Genomic DNA, 19165 nt, shown 5'->3' with positions numbered 1-19165 from the left:
CATACAAAATGTACTGAGAGTTGACATTCTAAATGTAAGTTTTTCAACTGTAGTCATTTAAAAAATTTTGGAAGCCTTGTTGAATGTGGTTTGTTTTTGATTTATTAATTTTAAAAATATTGAAGTTTTATCAAATGAGGTTTTTGAATTTGCAAAAATATATTCCAGTTATAATATAAAAACATTCAGCAATTTAGTGAATGCAAAAATAAATGCAAAATCCTAGGATCCATGCCAAAGAGCTTCAAGTAGGATTGGCAGGTTAGATAGGAAGTGATCAATAGAACTTGATCTGTCTTGCACTGGAAGTGCTAATTAATGTAGGGCACTCAGGTTCTTACAGAAACTTGTTAATACACATTTTTGGGCTTATGTGGTAATGTCTGAAGCTTTTATTTTCTACTTCAAATGACTACTGACATTCAACTCTTGCATATCAAGTCTGGAAAGTTTAGCCCCAAAAAGTTTGAAGACTAACAGTAGACTAAGTTTATAGGACAACTTTATGTTTAACCAAACAAGGGCAGTCAGTAATAATAATTATGTGCAACTTGGTTAACAATGTACCGGAACAACAAGAAATACTTTCATCCATTCTTTGAACACTACATACTCTGTAAAAAATATTATCTATAAAACTTCTGATACAAGGAGCGCATTGTAGATATTGTATTAAAAATTCAAGTGTGAACAAGATCAAACACTGACTACAACAATGAACCTTACGACAAATCAATCAGCTGGGACCACAATGAATCTACAAATGTTAAAAAAATGCAGAAGTACAAGACAATTACCACTAATCAGAAACCAGCAAGTCACTAAAACTCAGACTATAGATAAAAATAAATGTTTAATTGGATTCAAGCAGCAGATGCCTGTAAAAATTAACTGTCCAGAGGAAAGTGAATGAATCAGGTCTTCATAGTATAAATAAGAAACTTTGCTGGGCCAAGAAACATGGGCAGTGGGCATCAGACCATTGGAAACGTGTCCTTTGGTCTCACAAAACCAAATTTGACATTTTGGTTTCAACCTTTGTGAAACACAGAGAAGGTGAATATGTCTACATGTGTATATCCCACCATAAAGAATATGGGAGAGGATGTAAAGGTGTGAGGGTGCTTTGCTAGTCAGACTGTCTAAATTTATTTAGAGTTAAAGGCACATTTAATCAGCATGGCTACTACAGCAGCATTCTTTTAGCAACATTCCATCCCATTTGGTTTAAGGCTTAGATGGCCCTACCACTTGTTATGTAACAGCTATATGTCAAAGAAGGAGAGTCACAGAGTGCTGTTTTGGATGACCTGGTCTCTATAGTCACCTGAATAAGTGATGATTAGGAATAAACTGGACCAGAAAGTGAAGGAAAAAAACAAAAAAATAAATAAAATAAAAACAAGAAGTGCTCAACATACATGGGGACTCAATAGAATATAAAATAACAGCACTGCATAAGTTCATGTGTTATTTTATAGTTTTGATGTGTTTTGCTATTATTCTAAAATTTAGAAACAAAAAATATATAAAAATCCTTACATGAGTAGGTGGGTCCAAACATTTGGCTGAAACCATACAACCACGTGGTGTTGCTATTGAGATAATAAAAGGAGAAGTTACCCAAGATAAATTCCAAAAATTAATATTATATTATTGTTTCTTAGTCTTGCAATATATTGTATTTCTCATTTAAGTTAATGTGATTACGATTCCTTTAACCCTGATATTTGCTGGCAAGATGTAACCATGCAAATCGCCAGCTAAAACCCTGAAATGTGGTTATTTAAGAGTGTGAGCCACTGTGTTACATGCCTTGCTAGACCAAATGACTGAAAGATAGTACCTGTGATGTTTCAGTTGTTAAGTGATGGGGTTTCCTCATTTAACCTCTTTACTGAAAATATTTACAGTAAATCCACTTAATATGGAACTTAGTAACTATTTAGTCACTTGCTATGGTTATTTAAAGTAAGTTCCAAATTGCTCATCCTATGTTAACGATATATACTTTTAAAAAAGTTAGAATATTTATATTTATCTGAAAAACTATGCCTGGTATCACATAAAAAAAATATTTAAAAATAAATATAATTTGAAAATTGACACTGTAAAGAAATTAGTATCTACAAGGACCTAAAAAATGTGTTTATACAGCACTGTTACTTAAAAATATTACAAAAACCTGTTTTCCTCATACTCACCTGCATGAATCCCTGTGGTCTGGAAGCTACTGTTAATTACAGTGCATCAGGAAAGTATTCACAGCGCATCACTTTTCCCACATTTTGTTAAGTTACAGCCTTATTCCAAAATGGATTAAATTCATTTTTCCCTCAGAATTCTACACACAACATCCCATAATCACAACGTGAAAAAAGTTTACTTAAGGTTTTTGCAAATTTATTAAAAATAAAAAAACTGAAAAATCACATGTACGTAAGTATTCACAGCCTTTGCTCAATACTTTGTCGATGCACCTTTGACAGCAATTACAGCCTCAACTCTTTTTGAATATGATGCCACAAGCTTGGCAGACCTATCCTTGGCCAGTTTCGCCCATTCCTCTTTGCAGCACCTCTCAAGCTCCATCAGGTTGAATGGGAAGCGTCAGTGCACAGCCATTTTAAGAATTGAGATGTTCAATCAGATTCAAGTTTGGGCTCTGGCTAGGCCACTCAAGGACATTCACAGAGTTGTCCAGAAGCCACTCCTTTGATATCTTGGCTGTATGCTTAGGGTCGTTGTCCTGCTGAAAGATGAACCATCGCCCCAGTCTGAGGTCAAGAGCGCTCTGGAGCAGGTTTTCATCCAGGATGTCTCTGTACATTGCTGCAGTCATCTTTCCCTTTATCCTGACTAGTCTCCCAGTTTCTGCTGCTGAAAACATCCCCACAGCATGATGCTGCCACCACCATTCTTCATTTTAGGGATGGTACTGGCCTGGTGATGAGCGGTGCCTGGTTTCCTCCAAACGTGACGCCTGGCATTCACACCAAACAGTTCAATCTTTGTCTCATCAGACCGGAAAATTTTGTTCTCATGGTCCGAGAGTCCTTCAGGTGCCTATTGGCAAACTCCAGGCAGGCTGCCATGTGCCTTTTACTAAGGAGTGGCTTCCGTCTGGCCACTCTACTATACAGGCCTGATTGGTGGATTGCTGCAGAGATGGTTGTCCTTCTGGAAGGTTCTCCTCTCTCCACAGAGGACATCTGACAGAGTGACCATCAGGTTCTGGGTCACCTAACTGACTAAGGCCCTTCTCCCCTGATCACTCAGTTTAGATGGCTGGCCAGCTCTAGGAAGAGTTCTGGTGGTTTCGAACTTCTTCCATTTACGGATGATGGAGGTTACTGTGCTCATTGGGACCTTCAAAGCAGCAGAAATTTTTCTGTAACCTTCCCCAGATTTGTGCCTCGAGACAATTCTGTCTCAGAGGTCTACTGACAATTCCTCTGACTTCATGCTTGGTTTGTGCTCTGACATGAACTGTCAACTGTGGGACCTTATATAGACAGGTGTGTGCCTTTCCAAATCATGTCCAATCAACTGAATTTACCACAGGTGGACTCCAATTAAGCTGCAGAAGCATCTCAAGGATGATCAGGGGAAACAGGATTCACCTGAGCTCAATTTTGAGCTTCATGGCAAAGGCTGTGAATACTTATGTACATGTGTTTTCTCAATTTTTTATCTATATTAATAAAAGGCAAAGCCCTCCGAGGTACGATTCCCGAGAGGGGATGCACTGAGTATGTACGCGCGCATCCCGATACATTTTAGCTTCGCATCCCCTTGGTTTGAGACGTATGAAAAAATATGCGGTTAACGCAGAAAGACAGATCACCAATTGAACTTTATGAATAATGGATACTTTATTCGCGATCAATGATTGTTTTGGTAAAGCCATACTCGGTGTATTCATTAGATAAACGGTAAAAAAGTAAGAGCGAGGGGAGGATGACTTATTGAGGCACGCAAGCAAAACCACAATAACACGCGGGCTCGATGTGCTGCAGTGTGCGTCAACTCGATCTGAATTGCGCGATCACATTTGAAAAAATATATCTTTTCAAGTTCTATTTAGTCCATATGTGTCAAACTCAAGGCCCGCAGGCCACATCCGGCCCGGGGTGTAATTATATCTGGCCCGCAGGTCCTTTAATATATTATTGTTATTAATGGCCCGGGGATATGAAGCGCTGGTAATACAATAAACTACAGTTCCCATAATGCAGCGCTTCAACTGCCTTACCGAACACTTACCGCGTTAGTCAAGTCTAGCTTATGATGCTGCAAGTTATTGCAAAGCTAGCCCACACGATGCCGAAGAGAAAAGGTGATTCTGAACATAGAGCTTTTAAAAACCCATGGGAGGCTGAGTATATGTTTACTGACATTGCTGGTAAACCAGTGTGTCTCATTTGTGGAGCTAATGTGGCTGTAATTACAGAATTTAATCTAAGACGGCACTATGAGACAAAACATCAAGATAACCTGAAAGACCTGAATGCAATGCACAAGATACAGAAAGCAAAAGAGTTAAAGAATCGGACACTTCAGCAGACGTTTTTACCCGTGCAAAATCACAAAGTGATTTCAAGTGAAGCTACCTTTATGGGAGACACAAATGCACCAGTGCAACTTGCCCCACTTTCCCTGTTGCCAAGTAATGTCGAACCAAGTTGGCACAACGGTGTTCCCAAATACGCACTTTGCTGATAAACTGAGCCCACTGCGCACTGAGTTCGCACGGCGCTTTGGTGACTTTGAACAAAAAAAGAATTTTGAGTTGTTTCGCAACCCATTTGCCGTCGATGTGGAAACTGCACCTGTGCAGATTCAGATGGAGGTGATTGAGCTGCAGTGTAATGGCACACTGAAGGCAAAGTATGATACTGCACGGCCCGCACAGTTTATTCACTCCATTCCCGCAGAAATGCTCCAGCTCCGTCTACATGCGGCTCGAACCTTGTGCATGTTTGGTAGCACACATCTGTGTGAGAAGCTCTTCTCAGTCATGAAGACTAACAAAACAGCACACAGGAGTTGCCTCACTGATGAGCACCTGCAGTCCATCCTGTGAATCTCCACAACACAGAACCTCACACCAAACATAAACAAACTTATTGCCAAAAAAAATGCCAGGCTTCTAGCTCTGATAAAATGACATATGAGCAAAGACAACTGAATGATTTGATTTGGAATTTACATACATACATACATACATACATACATACATACATACATACATACATACATACATACATACATACATACATACATACAACAATTATATTGTCAATCATGTTACTTTATTATTAAAATGTTTCCTTTTCTTTTTCATTACTTCTTTAACACACTACTTCTCCGCTGCGAAGCATGGGTATTTTGCTAGTTTTTAATAAATTTGAAAAAATCTCAAGTAAACTTTTTTCACGTTGTGATTATGGGGTGTTGTGTGTAGAATTCTGAGGAAAAATTAATTTAATCCATTTTGGAATAAGGCTGTAACATAAAATATGGAAAAAGTGATGCGCTGCGAATACTTTCCGGATGCACTGTACAATGCCCAGTCCTCCCTTAATAAGTGTTGTGTAAGTTTTTAAACAATTACTAAGCCAAGTATGGATTTAAAAAAATAAAACCGTAAATAACACAAGCAGTGCTTTATATACTTCAGTCATAATCAACAACAGAATGATTTTAACATTTATTTCTATAGCACATTTTCATAAATAGGATGTAGCAAAAAAGTGGTTTACAACAGATCAAATAAATAGTATATAATAATATAGATCATATTTCTTATTAGGATGCCTTTTTTGAAACAGTGATCCAAACCACTGTTTAATCTTTTTACAAGAAAATAGATGTGTGCTAAATGCAGTTGCTAATTTTATTAAGTTGCAATTATTTCTTATCTTAGTAGTCACAAACCTTTGTGTACAGTTTTTAACTTTTGATTTAAAGCATGCTTCATGGCAAATGCTGCCATGTATGTCAGTAATATGCATCAGAAGCCATTTTCACTCTTAGCTCTCACCTAAGACTATGACTAAGTCTATTTTGGGGGTTACAGAAGTGTCTCAGGTTGTTTTCATTTCCAAGCAGACAGTATACTTGGTAAAAGAGTTGAAAAACAATTCAGTTACTATTCAGTTTTATCTTACACCATGGCATATGCTATGCTAAAAAAACTAACAAGATTTTATCAACACAAGAGAAAAAAATAACTGTTTCCTGACCTAAATCAGAAGTGATATTTTGCCTTATATTCAATACAAATATTTTTTTAATTATAATGTGCTTCAGCCTCATCTAAAATGGCATGTACACAATCTAAATTGAAAATAACCCTATTTACAAAAAATGTTGATTATATGGATACATACAATGAAATAAATTCCAGGCTTGTTGCATCCTTCCAAATTCTTTTGAAATGGTGAGCTTTTAGGGGTAAGTTCTTGCTTTGATAGAATATTTTAGGAATCCTTTACTTCACTCTTCAAAACATGGTTTTCATAACTTTTGATATTGTCTTTAACAACTTTTCAAATATTACACTTTAGTCAGTTCTTGTGGGGTTCACACAATATAATGTCCATATATACATTAGACTATTGCCCTGGTACTGACTGCCATCTTCTATGAGGAAAAGGGTGTAATAATTAGCAACTCATAATTTGATGCTGCTTTAGCCATTCCTCTTGCCCACCTATTTTTCCTTAAATTCTTTTGGCCAATCAAAATGCAATCTAAAGCATCACTAATTTCCTGATCAATAGGGAACCGCCAGGTGAAACTGGGGAAACACACATCTAGCTATCGTATGTTCAATATGGGTGCCCGCCAGGGATGTTCGTCTCCGCACTGCTCTTCTCCCTCTGTATTAATGACTGCACCTCTAAGGACTCCGCTATCAAACTTATCAAGAATGAGGATGAAACAACCATCATTGGGCTCATCAGGAATGGTGATGAGATTTGCATAGGCAGGAGGTTGAGCAGCTGGCCCTTTGTTATAACAATCTGGAGCTCAACACCCTGAAAACCGTGAAGATGACAGTGGATGTTAGGAAAGGTTCCAAAAATTTACCCCACTCTCCATACTTAATACTACTGTGAAAGTTGTGGAAACTTCCATGTTTCTGGGATCTATAATCTCCCTAGACTTAAAATGGGAGACCAATGTAGGATCTATCATAAAAAAGGGCACAACAGCAATTGTACTTCATGTGACAGCTGAGGAAGTTCATCTTTCCACAGGAGCTCCCGATTCAGTTTTACATGGCAGTCATTGAGTCTGTTTTCACCTCATCCATAACAGTGTGGTTTGGATCAGTGACTAAACCCGACCAAAACAGGCTACATCCCATAATCAGGCCTGCGGAAAATATAATTGGTGCCAGTCTTCCTATCTTACAGGACCTGTGTTATTTCAGAGTCATGAAACGGGCTAGGAAAGTCATTGCTGACCCCTCATACCCAGGCCGCCACCTTTTGGAACTTCTTCCATTGGTCAGATGTTATAGATTAATATGCACCCAAAGAAACAGGTATAAGAACAGTTCTTTCCCCATAGGCCATCAAGCTCACAAATGGTTAGTTTCAACAACCAGGCCTCCCAGAGTCACATATTGTTAATACATGTTATTTTATTTCAGCATTTGTTGCACTGATTATATCTATATATATCTACAGTTTATGTAAATTAAAATGTCCTGAATAATATTAATTTTAAGTAGTATTCAGTCTGTTACTAAACAGAAAATGTCTAATAAACTTCGTGTATAAACATGGGCAGATACATTTTGTAGTTCATGATGATCATTCTCTATTAATTCTATGATGAAATCCTCCCAAGTTCAAAAATCTTCCCAATTTGTTGTTGCATTGGCTTAGAATCTCCCCGTTTCTGACACAAATGAAATTCAGGTCCTGTGAGTTATAATGAGCTTACTACTCATCTTTCTCTTGTTTTAGATGATTACTATTTCAGCGCCACTACTCAAGTAATCTACAGTAAGTATTTTTAATAGCAATAGACAATACCCTTAAAGACAAAGGCAATCAGGAGTCAAAAGTGTATACTTCTCCATTTTTTGTACAGATTCATCAAGACTGCTAAAAATAACACCCAACCACATACTGATCAGTTGCAGTGTTAACAAATGTGCCCTTCATTCTCAATAACTTTCGCTGTACAACCAATATGAAACAAAGAATTAAATCCAACTCAGTGTGTACCAAGTCCATAGTACTACTATCAATTGGTATTAAATCATATTTTTTATACAACTGAAAATTATGTTCTTAGCAAGGTACAGTACATGGTCTTAGAAAATGAGATTTTATACAGTAAAAATTCATATGCAGAATATAAACTGTATAATATCCCCACAAACATGTTAAACTACCACTTAGCATACTGTAATGTTTAAAATAAATATGAACAGAATGCTGTTGTGCACATTTTCATAGAGCATTTAGCTACAGTGTTACTACAATAAAGTTATGTATTTGTATGTCTTTATTTAACGTATCACTGTGTTTCTGTAAGGCACAGTACATTTAATAATCAATGTTTTTAATTTCTACTACCAAAGTTAACCTTTTATTTTCTCTGTGTGGATTTATGCTTGAAAAATACACAACCCATTCACAAATGACATAAATCTAACAGTTGAATAACCAATACAAAAGTTTAAACAACGTACAAGTTACAGTTATATAACTGGAAAAGATTCAAGCTCAGGTCTTTTCTACATTAGTTGCAGTTCAAATACAATTTGAAAAGTTCACTGCTCCACCTAGTGGTTTTCCAAACTACTGCAGTAACAGTATTAATACTTTCATTCTGAGGTGGTGCAGTCCACTGCAGGCAGTGGCACTGTTTAATAACAGTATTCTCATGCATTTTGAATGTATTATATAATGTTCACTGGATAAAAGTACAATAAAAATGACTTATGGTTACTGGAATTATACTTTTCCGAGCTAAAATTATTTTTAAGCTTTAATAACTGGGTCTTTTTACAAAACTGAAAAAATGTTTTGTGCTATTCCAATACTACCAGCAATCGTTTCACTTGAACCACCAGACTTGTCTTGTATTAAAACACTAATACTATAAGGAACACTTGTACTGATGAGATAGATTTTGAATATTTCACACGTGATCTAACATCATCTCAGCAAACTGTTAAAAAGCAGATTTGTAACAGAAAAATACATCTTAGAAAAATATGTCTGAAGTAGACCAGTTTGTTTAATTCATAGTTTGTTGGTTTGACAAATAATGTTAAATGTAAACTTTGCTCAGAAAATGTGAAATCAATACATCGCTAGTCAAGTACTGTACTTAATTTAGCACTACAAAACTACATTAAGAGTTCTACTCAAAACAAGTACAGTACATTAGTTTTCAAGATCAGAGGACAGAAAGGATTAGTTATTTATAATAAAACAATCAGATTTTGGAGCTCAGTTTCCTGATTGTTCAAGTGTGGCAGTTTAAAATGCTTAGAAGCATGAGGCAGACAAACTGAAAATGCTCAAACAACATCCTGTGCAGAACCAAATGCAACCAAATACACAGAGATAAATAAGGCGTTAATATTCATTCTAATATAATCTTTAATGGCTAAAACTGTATGGCATCAAACCCCATTTAATATCTCTAATCAATCAGAATATGCAACATGCAGACATCTGTGTGCCTGTATTCTTCTATCTGCTGCAAAAGTTTATACTTTTTCCTTAAATACAGGAAAAGATTAACTTACAATACTGAAACTGTTTAGCTGGTATGAATATACATAGATAAATAAATATTTTCATCTGATTTACAGTAAATTTAAGAAAGGCCATTAATGAGAAATACATACCTGTCCAACACCATCTTTCTCTTCTGTCTTTTATTATTACATTTATTGCAAGGTGCATTGTGAACAGCATTTAACGGTGCCCACTCTGGAACTAGATTTGTAAATGTTGTAAGAGGCTTTTGACACCTGGTAAAAAATTGTTAAAGAAAAACAAAGTTAATAAGTACAACACATACAAGTACTTAAAGGTAACTTAATTTCCTTAATTAAAATAGACTACTAGCTTAGAATAAAGAGAAACAGCAACAGTGCTTTTCAAATTATATTGTAATCACCATTTCTCATTTTACACAATAACAACATAACCTATGGTAAAAACTTGTTCCCTGTGATTAACCAGCTAAAATGTAACATTTTAATAAATAAGCCCATCTAAGTTATTCTGGCCCTATGTTTGGAATCATTACCCTGATAAAAGATGAGCTTTTGCCCTAGCTCATTTTATCATTATTTGCTTGTAGTTCCTACTATACAGTCTTCCTCCTCTTTTAATTCAATGCCTGGTCCCGCTTATGAGAAACATTTCCACCATACTTCGCTGTATATTTTAGGTAAGGTATTTTTGAGGAGCAGACAGTATTACATTTATGTCACACATTACTTCAGCAGGGCTGTGTGATATGTTTCTCCATTTCTAAGTGAGCTCATTTCATCTAGGGGGACCTCCAGTCATGCTTGTTTAACCAAGGTGACAGTTTGCAATTGCTGCTCATCAATGAATTTAAAAAGGCAAAACTGGGGTGTGTATCATGATGGTTGAGGGAAGGTAAGGGGTGTAAGGGAAGCTGATGCCTAATACATAAGCATTAGTAACATAGAGCAGTGCCTGTCAAAACAAAGCTTAAAAGGTTCCTCCAGGAGTCAGAAAATGTACAAAGATCCTGTGAAATAATAAGAGTAACAAAAGGTTTACTACTATGGCTGATTTTAGCAATTTCTAGAACATCACTACCCCACTGTTTTCTTATAGCCCTTGGCCATAAGTATGAATTGGTCATCTGTAAATCGGTGCATGACTTGTCCTATATGTTAATGCTCTCGACTAAAAGGTACTGTATCTGTAGCTCTCATGTTACCGAAAAGATACTGTCCAGTAATTCCTTCACTGACATCAAATATGACCACTTTCATTATCATTTTGCTGGAATTTTTATGCAATGTTTTTTTAAATACAACTAATTAGATAAAAAAAAAATATTCCCATAGACAGGTAAAATCATAGATCTGCTATGTATGAATGCATGTAACAAGTTTTCTTTACCTTTCTTGATATGTGTATCCACAAGCTGAACATTCAAACTCCCAAGAAAATGAGTGCTGAAATGCCTCTTCCACTGAACGATCTTGCTTAAGCAACAATGGCAAGGCAAATATTGGGCTATCTTCTTTACCTAAAAAACAAAAAATAGGCTTAAAAATTAAAAACCTTGCAGATATTAATAATTAAACAGAATGATAAAATTTAGAAAGAGAACAAAAATTAAAAGTAAGAACAAAAAATACAAGCAAATGTATAAAAATTTGGATTTGGCACAACAGAAAAGTAAAAAAAGAAAATGTTTTTTAAGATTGTTGTTCTAATATCAACTGTACATGGCAAAGCCGTAAGCCAATGTAAATTCCTAGAGTTGTAGGCCTGACTGACATCATCCATTTTACCAGACTGGAACCGGAGTCCTGGCTTAGCTAACTGTTGCTAGGCACTCTTATCACCAGCTAAAAGTCTTTGCTTGCTTGACTGGGATCTGAAGTCATATCTGATCAAGTGGTCAATTTCAAACCACCCAATAGCCAGAGTCGGCTCTCTGTAAGGCACAAAACTGACTCGGGTTCTGAAAAAAGGGGCATAATTCCAGGATAAGTAACACTGATGGACAGAAATTTGCACCAGTGGTAACCCAAGGGAAGGGATTATGTGAAGAAGCCAATGACACAACCTCTAAGCATCCATATAAAAACCTTTGTAACTAATTGCTCTTCTCCTACTTTGCTACAGCTTATCCTGGTCATAACCTGGCCACACATAGCCAGAACCCTTAGATAGCTTGAACCTCTGTCACCCAGTTATCTCTCTATGCCAGAAGGCAACTGTGCACCGACTGAAAACCAAGAGTATACTGTATTCAGAGAGCTATTAACTGCAATTTAGTAGACAGGACAAAGCCAACTATTGTAATTTAATATTGGAGTTAAATGTAATGAAAGATGATAATCTTGTTAAGGATAAGTTGTGGCTATTATGTTTCTCACCCTAAATCCAAAACGAAAGGGCAGAGCAGCACCTTAAACATGCATGCATGCACTCACACACACACACACACACACACACACACACACACACACTCACACACTCACACACACTCACACACACTCACACACACTCACACACTCACACACTCACACACCACAGAGAACTTGGTATGGTAGAGTTGGTCACTAAACCAGAGTAAATGCCAGGTTCTGTGAGCAAATAAATGCTGCTTGTCAGCAATAAGAAACTTCATAACCAGGCAGTGAACTTATCTACCTTAACCTCATGAAAGGAAAATTCAGGATTTGTTAAGTTGTGGGCCATTCCTATAAAAAGAGGAAAGTTCTATGCAAGCTATGAGATTGATTTGATAAGTTACATGCCTTTTTCTACAGGAGAGAACAACTTAAACTAAGCTTTTGTTATTTTATGTTGTTCGTGTCTTGTCTATATATTTGCATATATACATCTTCTAATATGCTTATGTTATAAATTGTATTATTTTGCTCATTTCAACAAGCATGTCTGAGTTATTTGTGAACACAAGTCTTTGGTCATGTTTTGAATTGCAACAGAGAAAGTGTTAATGTAGACTTTCGACGATTTGTGAAGCTTCTTCATAAATAGTACAGATCTCCTCATATTTCTGGCATCCCAGACGGCACATGAAACAGAGTTCCTACAACCATCACCAGCATTAAATTTGCCATTTCAGGGTGGGTGTCTTATTCACTATTAAATATCAAAAATCCTACAGAGTCCATTTTTGTTTTGAAGACTTTGTGTCAAAAGTTAACATTTTCTTTGGTTCCTTAATGTCTCCTACTTTTTAAAATTGTTAAAGAAGAAAATCTCTTCTTGCATAGCTTTTATGAAATATTACTGATCCAAGACAAAAATAGTAATCCTCTATAATAAAACCCCTGTGTGCATCCAGGTGTCCGTGTGTGTCTTCTAGTGAACTGCGCATGCGTGGGGCCACACAAAGGTGCGAGAGGCACACACACAGACAAACACGGGGCGCACGCTTAAGAGAGACACACACAGGCAAGAGACAGACAAACACACACACATGCAGGCACGCGAGAGAGAGAGAGAGAGAGAGAGAGAGAGACACACACACACACACACAGGCGCGCGTGTGCATTGTTGCAATGTTACTTTTCTTGGTTGTTTATTAAGTCGTAAGGCTATAGCGCGAACTCTTGCAGTGTTAGTTTTTTCCGTTGTTCAAGGTTTTCTTAGTGTTATTCAGTGTTTTTACATTTAGCTTAAAAACTTAAAAAAATATATATATTTACATACAGTTCATACAGTCTGGAACGGAGTAATTGTATCTCCATATAATCCTATGGGGGAAAATTACTTTGGTTCACAACCAAATCGGGTTACGACCAGAGTTTTGGAACAAATTATGGTCGTGAACGGAGGTTCCACTGTATTACTGTCAGACAAAATTATAGGCATTTTACGGAAATACAAACCAGTATTCCTGAGAGAGAAAAATTAAAGGCACATAATACAGTGACACATATTACAGTCACATACAAGGTTCCTTGCCATTTAATATAGACTGTTCCTACAATGTTTATGCACTACTGTTCCAGCGCCCGTTATTGTAATGGGCTTAATGTCTAATCAATGAATAATGTTTAAAAGGAAACCTTAAACAAAATATTAATGAGGTTCCCAGAACTTACAAGCTAAACCAATCTGGAATATCTACTGTATTACTCAAAAGTTATGTTCTGAAATTGTTGCCTTAATCTTGTAATGGGTTATGCTCGAAGTTACTCTGTGAAATTCATAAAAAAATACAAAACAAGGTTTCCAAAAAAAAAAAAAAAAAAACACACCCACTTTTCAATAAAAACTGTGTTCAATTTTGCTAGTACAGTAATCCCTCCTCGATCGCGGGGGTTGCGTTCCAGAATTTCTTTATTTATAAATCTAATATTTTCGCAGTTAGAGCATTGAAAACCTGTTTACGACCTTCTAAATATGTTTTTTTAACATTATTAGAGCCCTCTAGACATGAATTAACACCCTTTAGTCAAAAATTTAAACTGTGCTCCATGACAAGACAGAGATGACAGTTCTTTCCCACAATTAAAAGAATGCAAACATATCTTCCTCTTCAAGATGCGGTCAGGAGCGGAGAATGTCAGAGAGAGAATAAAGTAAACAATCAGAAATCAATAGGGCTGCTGCGCTTTTAAGTATGCAAGCACCACGATAAAGAGGCGCAATGAAGGGATCAAAGTGAAGGTAGCCTTTCAGCATTTTTTTTACAGGCCCCGTCCATATCTTCTAAGCAAACAGCGACTGTGCAAACAGCCCCTCTGCTCACACCCCCTCAGTCAGGAGCAGATAATGGGGCTAGTCATACGCCTCTCTGATGGTATTGCATGATGGCTCACCCCCTCAGTCAGGAGCAGATAATGGGGCTAGTCATACGCCTCCCTGATGGTATTGCATGATGGCTAAGTACCTGCCAGTATTTCTCAGAGAGAGTGACAGACAGAGAAAAGCAAACAATAAAAAATCAATACGGGCTGTTAGAGCTTTTAAGTGTGGGAAGCAGCGCGCGGGAAGCATATCGCATATCATTGAGGAGTTTTATTTAATATGTAATACGTGCTCTGATTGGGTAGCTTCTCAGCCATCCGCCAATAGCGTCCCTTGTATGAAATCAACTGGGCAAACAAACTGAGGAAGCATGTACCATAAATTGAAAGACCCATTGTCCACAGAAATCCGCGAACCAGCGAAAAATCCGTGATATACTGTATATTTAGATATGCTTACATTTAAAATCCGCGATAGAGTGAAGCCGCGAAAGTCGAAGCGCGATAGATCACTCACTGACTCACTTATCACTAATTCTCCAACTTCCCGTGTAGGTAGAAGGCTGAAATTTGGCAGGCTCATTCCTTACAGCTTACTTACAAAAGTTGGGCAGATTTCATTTCGAAATTCTACGCGCAATGGTCATAACTGGAAGCTATTTTTCTGCATATGCTGTAATGGAGTTCAGCTGGAAAGCCGTGGGGGGCGGAGTTTCTTCTGACATCATCACGCCTCCCACGTAATTACGTGAACTGACTGTCAACGCACTACGTAGAAAACCAGGAAGAGCTCCAAAACGCGCTGAAGAAAACATGCAGTATATAATTGAGAAGGCAGCGAAACAATAAGAAGCGAGCGAGTGACATATACACTGAATCCTCCAGGCACTACTTACAAAAGGTTACATTGACAATCGCACAGATGAGAAGCTTCAATGCATGTGCTCCATAACGCATTAAAAAAAGGTTACATTGGGGAACTTGTGTCAATGCATGATTTCCTGGTACACCGATTACATTGATCAGCGCTTCCCAAAACCTGACGGTCATAACTAGAACCTTCTTTCCTATACAGTACTGTATACGGCCATAGCGGGCAGCTCGCTTGCAGTGGGAGGCGTGGCGGCTGAAGGAATGTGCTTAGCATATTCATAAGTAAGGCTGCTGCGCAACTCAGCACGCCTCGACAATCGCACAGATGAGAAGCTTCGATGCATGTGCTCCATAACGCATTAAAAAAAATAATGCATTTAATCACAGTTTCAATTCCAAGCAAAGGGGAACTTGTGTCAATGCATGATTTCCTGGTACACCGATTACATTGATCAGCGCTTCCGAAAAGAGTATATAAAGACGGTCTTAGAATACTTCGGAAGATATAATGTAAGCGCTGGATAGTCAAAACTTTATGCAAAGATGCCTACATTTAACTTATATTCCTACCAAAGACATTTCTATCGACTAAATAAAAATTCCTTCTATTTAAAATTTAAATAGAACTTGGAACAGATGTTCATAATATCCACGCAGACTTGCACGTGAGAGCGGGAGTCATCCGTTTTAAATAAATTAAGATTTTGTACAAATATTGTTTTTCATTTTTCTTCCTTGTTGGATTCTGGCACCCCCAGCAACAGTTGCTCATATAGCAAAGTGTAAAATGTTATCTATAATTTTATTTTTTTTTGTTATGGACTTCCCCAAAACTGTTGATCCCTGTAAATAGTTTATAGTATAACAACACTATATTCTGTTGTAACACGAGCGTTAATTAGTGTCACACCTCACAACCTGCGTGTACCACGTTTTTGGGTCTAACGCTAGAAGCGCGGTGGATGCTGTGGGGGTAAGTTCTGGTTTCTGTTTCTTTCCCGATATTTTTTCATTTACTTTGTGTTAATAATTTATAATCGATTTAATTTATTACTTAATAGGCAGAGGAAAGAAGACGTGTATGTGACGCTCTATTTCTTTCTTTTTGTTTTGCAAAGATATGCTATATAAATATATATATATATTTTTTCTTTTCATTTGTTAAGAATAGATGACAACACTACTCATATCAATAACAAAACAACTACATTAACAATCATGTTATGTTATTTTTAAAATTTTTCCTTTTCTTTTTCATAACTTTTTACACACTACTTCTCCGCTGCGAAGCGCGGGTATTCTGCTAGTATATGGCATGAAATCAATTAAACCTGTCTGATAATTTTCTGGTTGGTTAAGCAGCTGAGGTCATTGTTAATCACTTTCAGCTGTATTGGTGTTCATGGACTTAACGACAGGTGCACTAAAGTGGCAACAATTACAAAACCCTCAAAACAGGACTGGTTTTACATGTGGAGGTCATTTCAAGTTTCTCCCTCTTGATCTTTTTTGGCTGGTTTTCCACTCGTGCTAGTTTTGGCTTGAGTAATCATCTCTACTGGCAGTATGAGGTGATTCCTTAACCCTACAGAAGTTGCACAGGTTGTCCAACTTCTCCAGGATGGCACATCCACACGTGCTGCAGCAAGAAGGTTTAATGTGTCTCCCAGCACAATCTCCAGAACATGGAGGAGATTTCAGGAGACTGGCTGTTATTCTCGGAGAGCTGGACAGGGCCGTAGAAGGTCCTCAACCCATCAGCAGGACCGATACCTGCTCCTTTGTGCAAGGCGGAACAGGCTGAGCACTGCTCGTGCCCTACAGAATGACCTCCAGAGGGCCACTGGTGTGAATGTCTCTACCCAAACAATCAGGAACAGACTTCATGAAGATGGCCTGAGGGCCCGACGTCCTGTAGTAGGCCCTGTGCTCACTGCCCAGCACCGTGGAGCTCGACTGGCATTTGCTCAAGAACACCAGAATTGGCAAGTCCGCCACTGGCGCCCTGTACTTTTTACAGACGAGAGCAGGTTCACCCTGAGCAGCTGTGATAGACGTGAAAGAGTCTGGAGAAGACAAGGAGAACGATATGCTGCCTGCAACGCGTTCAACATGACAGGTTTGGTGGTGGGTCAGTGAGGGTCTGGGGAGGCATATCCATGGAGGGACGCACAGACATCTACTGCGTAGGAAATGGTGCTCTGACTGCTATAAGGTATCGATATGAAATCCTTGAACCCATTGTCAGACCCTACGCTGGTGCAGTAGGTCCTGGTTTCCTCCTAATGCACGACAATGCCCGGCCTCATGTGGCAAGAGTATGCAGGCAGTACCTGGAGGATGAAGGAATTGAAACAATTGAATGGCCTTCACGATCCCCTGACTTAAACCCAATAGAACATCTGTGGGACATTATGTTTTGGTCCATTAGGCGCCGCCAGGTTGCTCCTCAGACTGTACAACAGCTCAGGGATGTCCTCATACAGATCTGGGAGGAAATGCCACAAGACACCATCCGTCGTCTCATTAGGAGCATGCCCCGACGTTGTCAAGCATGCATACAAGCTCGTGGGGCCACACAAGATACTGAAAAGCATTTTGAGTAGCAGAAATTAAGTTTTTGAAAAAATGGACTAGCCTGCCACATCTTCATTTCACTCTGATTTTAGGGTGTCTACACAATTGATCCCTCTGTAGGCAGAAAACTTTTATTTCCATTAAAAGACTTGGCATCCTTTTGTTCCTAAGACATTGCCCTGTCGTTATTTGTATAGATATCCAACTTCATATTGAGATCTGATGTATCTAATGTGTTTCTTTAAAGTGTTCCTTTAATTTTTGTGAGCAGTATATATATAATAATTTTACAAACCACACATTCTTTAAGTTTAAAAGTTTACTCTTTGTATTGTAGGATTAAAGAGTCTAAACAAACAAAAAAAATAGATATACAGTACTTTCTTCTTACCCAATTCACAGTGTAACATGGGCTGCAACAAATTAAAAATTTCCATTCGGATCTCATCCAACTGAGTCTCAGCCTGAACAAAAGCTTCAGAAGAAACAGAACAGTTATCTACAAAGGAAGAAAAAAAATAAGCATTACAGCTAACATATGCAACAAATTCCACAATTCTAACCTCCATGCACCCCCAACCCAATGTATAGAAAAAAGGTGCCACTATAGTAGTTCATACTTCTAAAATTCACAAGGTATGCCCTTCAATTAATTTTAAAAATATCATTAGACAATTTTACACATACAGGACATCTCTTGAAGTTACCTATAAAACAATGGGTTCAAGGCAACTTTGAACAAAGCAATTTTGCCAATCCCAAACATTAACATAATCTCATGGTCAGACTGTGTACAAAAGCAAAAAAACTACCGTACTTGTGAAAGAAGTGCAAGGAAAATAAACAAGGAGCTGTTTGCTTAAATTCTGTTATCAGTTTTAGCACTGAAGTAAGACTTTCTTTTTAAGTAATACATTTGACTTGACAGCCCTAGTAGACATGCACAGGTTTTCTGTATAAAAAAGTGCAGATTATATGCTTTATAATGGTAGAAGTATGCCATCCTCTCTTTTCCTAAACACAAATATCGGTACATCTAGCATGTTCTGTTTAGGTTAGCACAGCACAGGCAACAGATTGGGGGTCTTTGCCAGCATCCCCATAAGCTTCTAAATTTAACAGACCTTTTTCTTTCATTAGAAAAAGGTTTGCCTGTCACTTCACAGTTGATCATTTCTGTTTAGAATTGGCACCCTATCAAATCTGCCTTGTGGCACAGAAAAGTGC

The 19165-nt window shown here is 37.7% G+C and overlaps 1 protein-coding gene across 1 annotated transcript in view; it reads right to left on the bottom strand.

Annotated features, from left to right (window-relative positions):
• uspl1 (ubiquitin specific peptidase like 1) overlaps positions 1 to 19165 on the bottom strand; it is a 72302-nt gene that overhangs the window by 12599 nt on the left and 40538 nt on the right. Inside the window, exons 5-7 of the mRNA XM_039745728.1 lie at positions 18330 to 18437; positions 11151 to 11280; positions 9890 to 10015 (exon numbers count right to left, since the gene is read on the bottom strand). Of these exons, the coding sequence (XP_039601662.1) occupies positions 9890 to 10015; positions 11151 to 11280; positions 18330 to 18437 (364 nt within the window). The remainder of the gene's footprint in view (positions 1 to 9889; positions 10016 to 11150; positions 11281 to 18329; positions 18438 to 19165) is intronic.

This window comes from Polypterus senegalus, chromosome 2, assembly GCF_016835505.1.
Source record: "Polypterus senegalus isolate Bchr_013 chromosome 2, ASM1683550v1, whole genome shotgun sequence".
In the NCBI taxonomy this organism is placed as follows: Eukaryota; Metazoa; Chordata; class Cladistia; order Polypteriformes; family Polypteridae; genus Polypterus; species Polypterus senegalus.
This window is presented reverse-complemented; position numbering and strand designations above follow the sequence as displayed.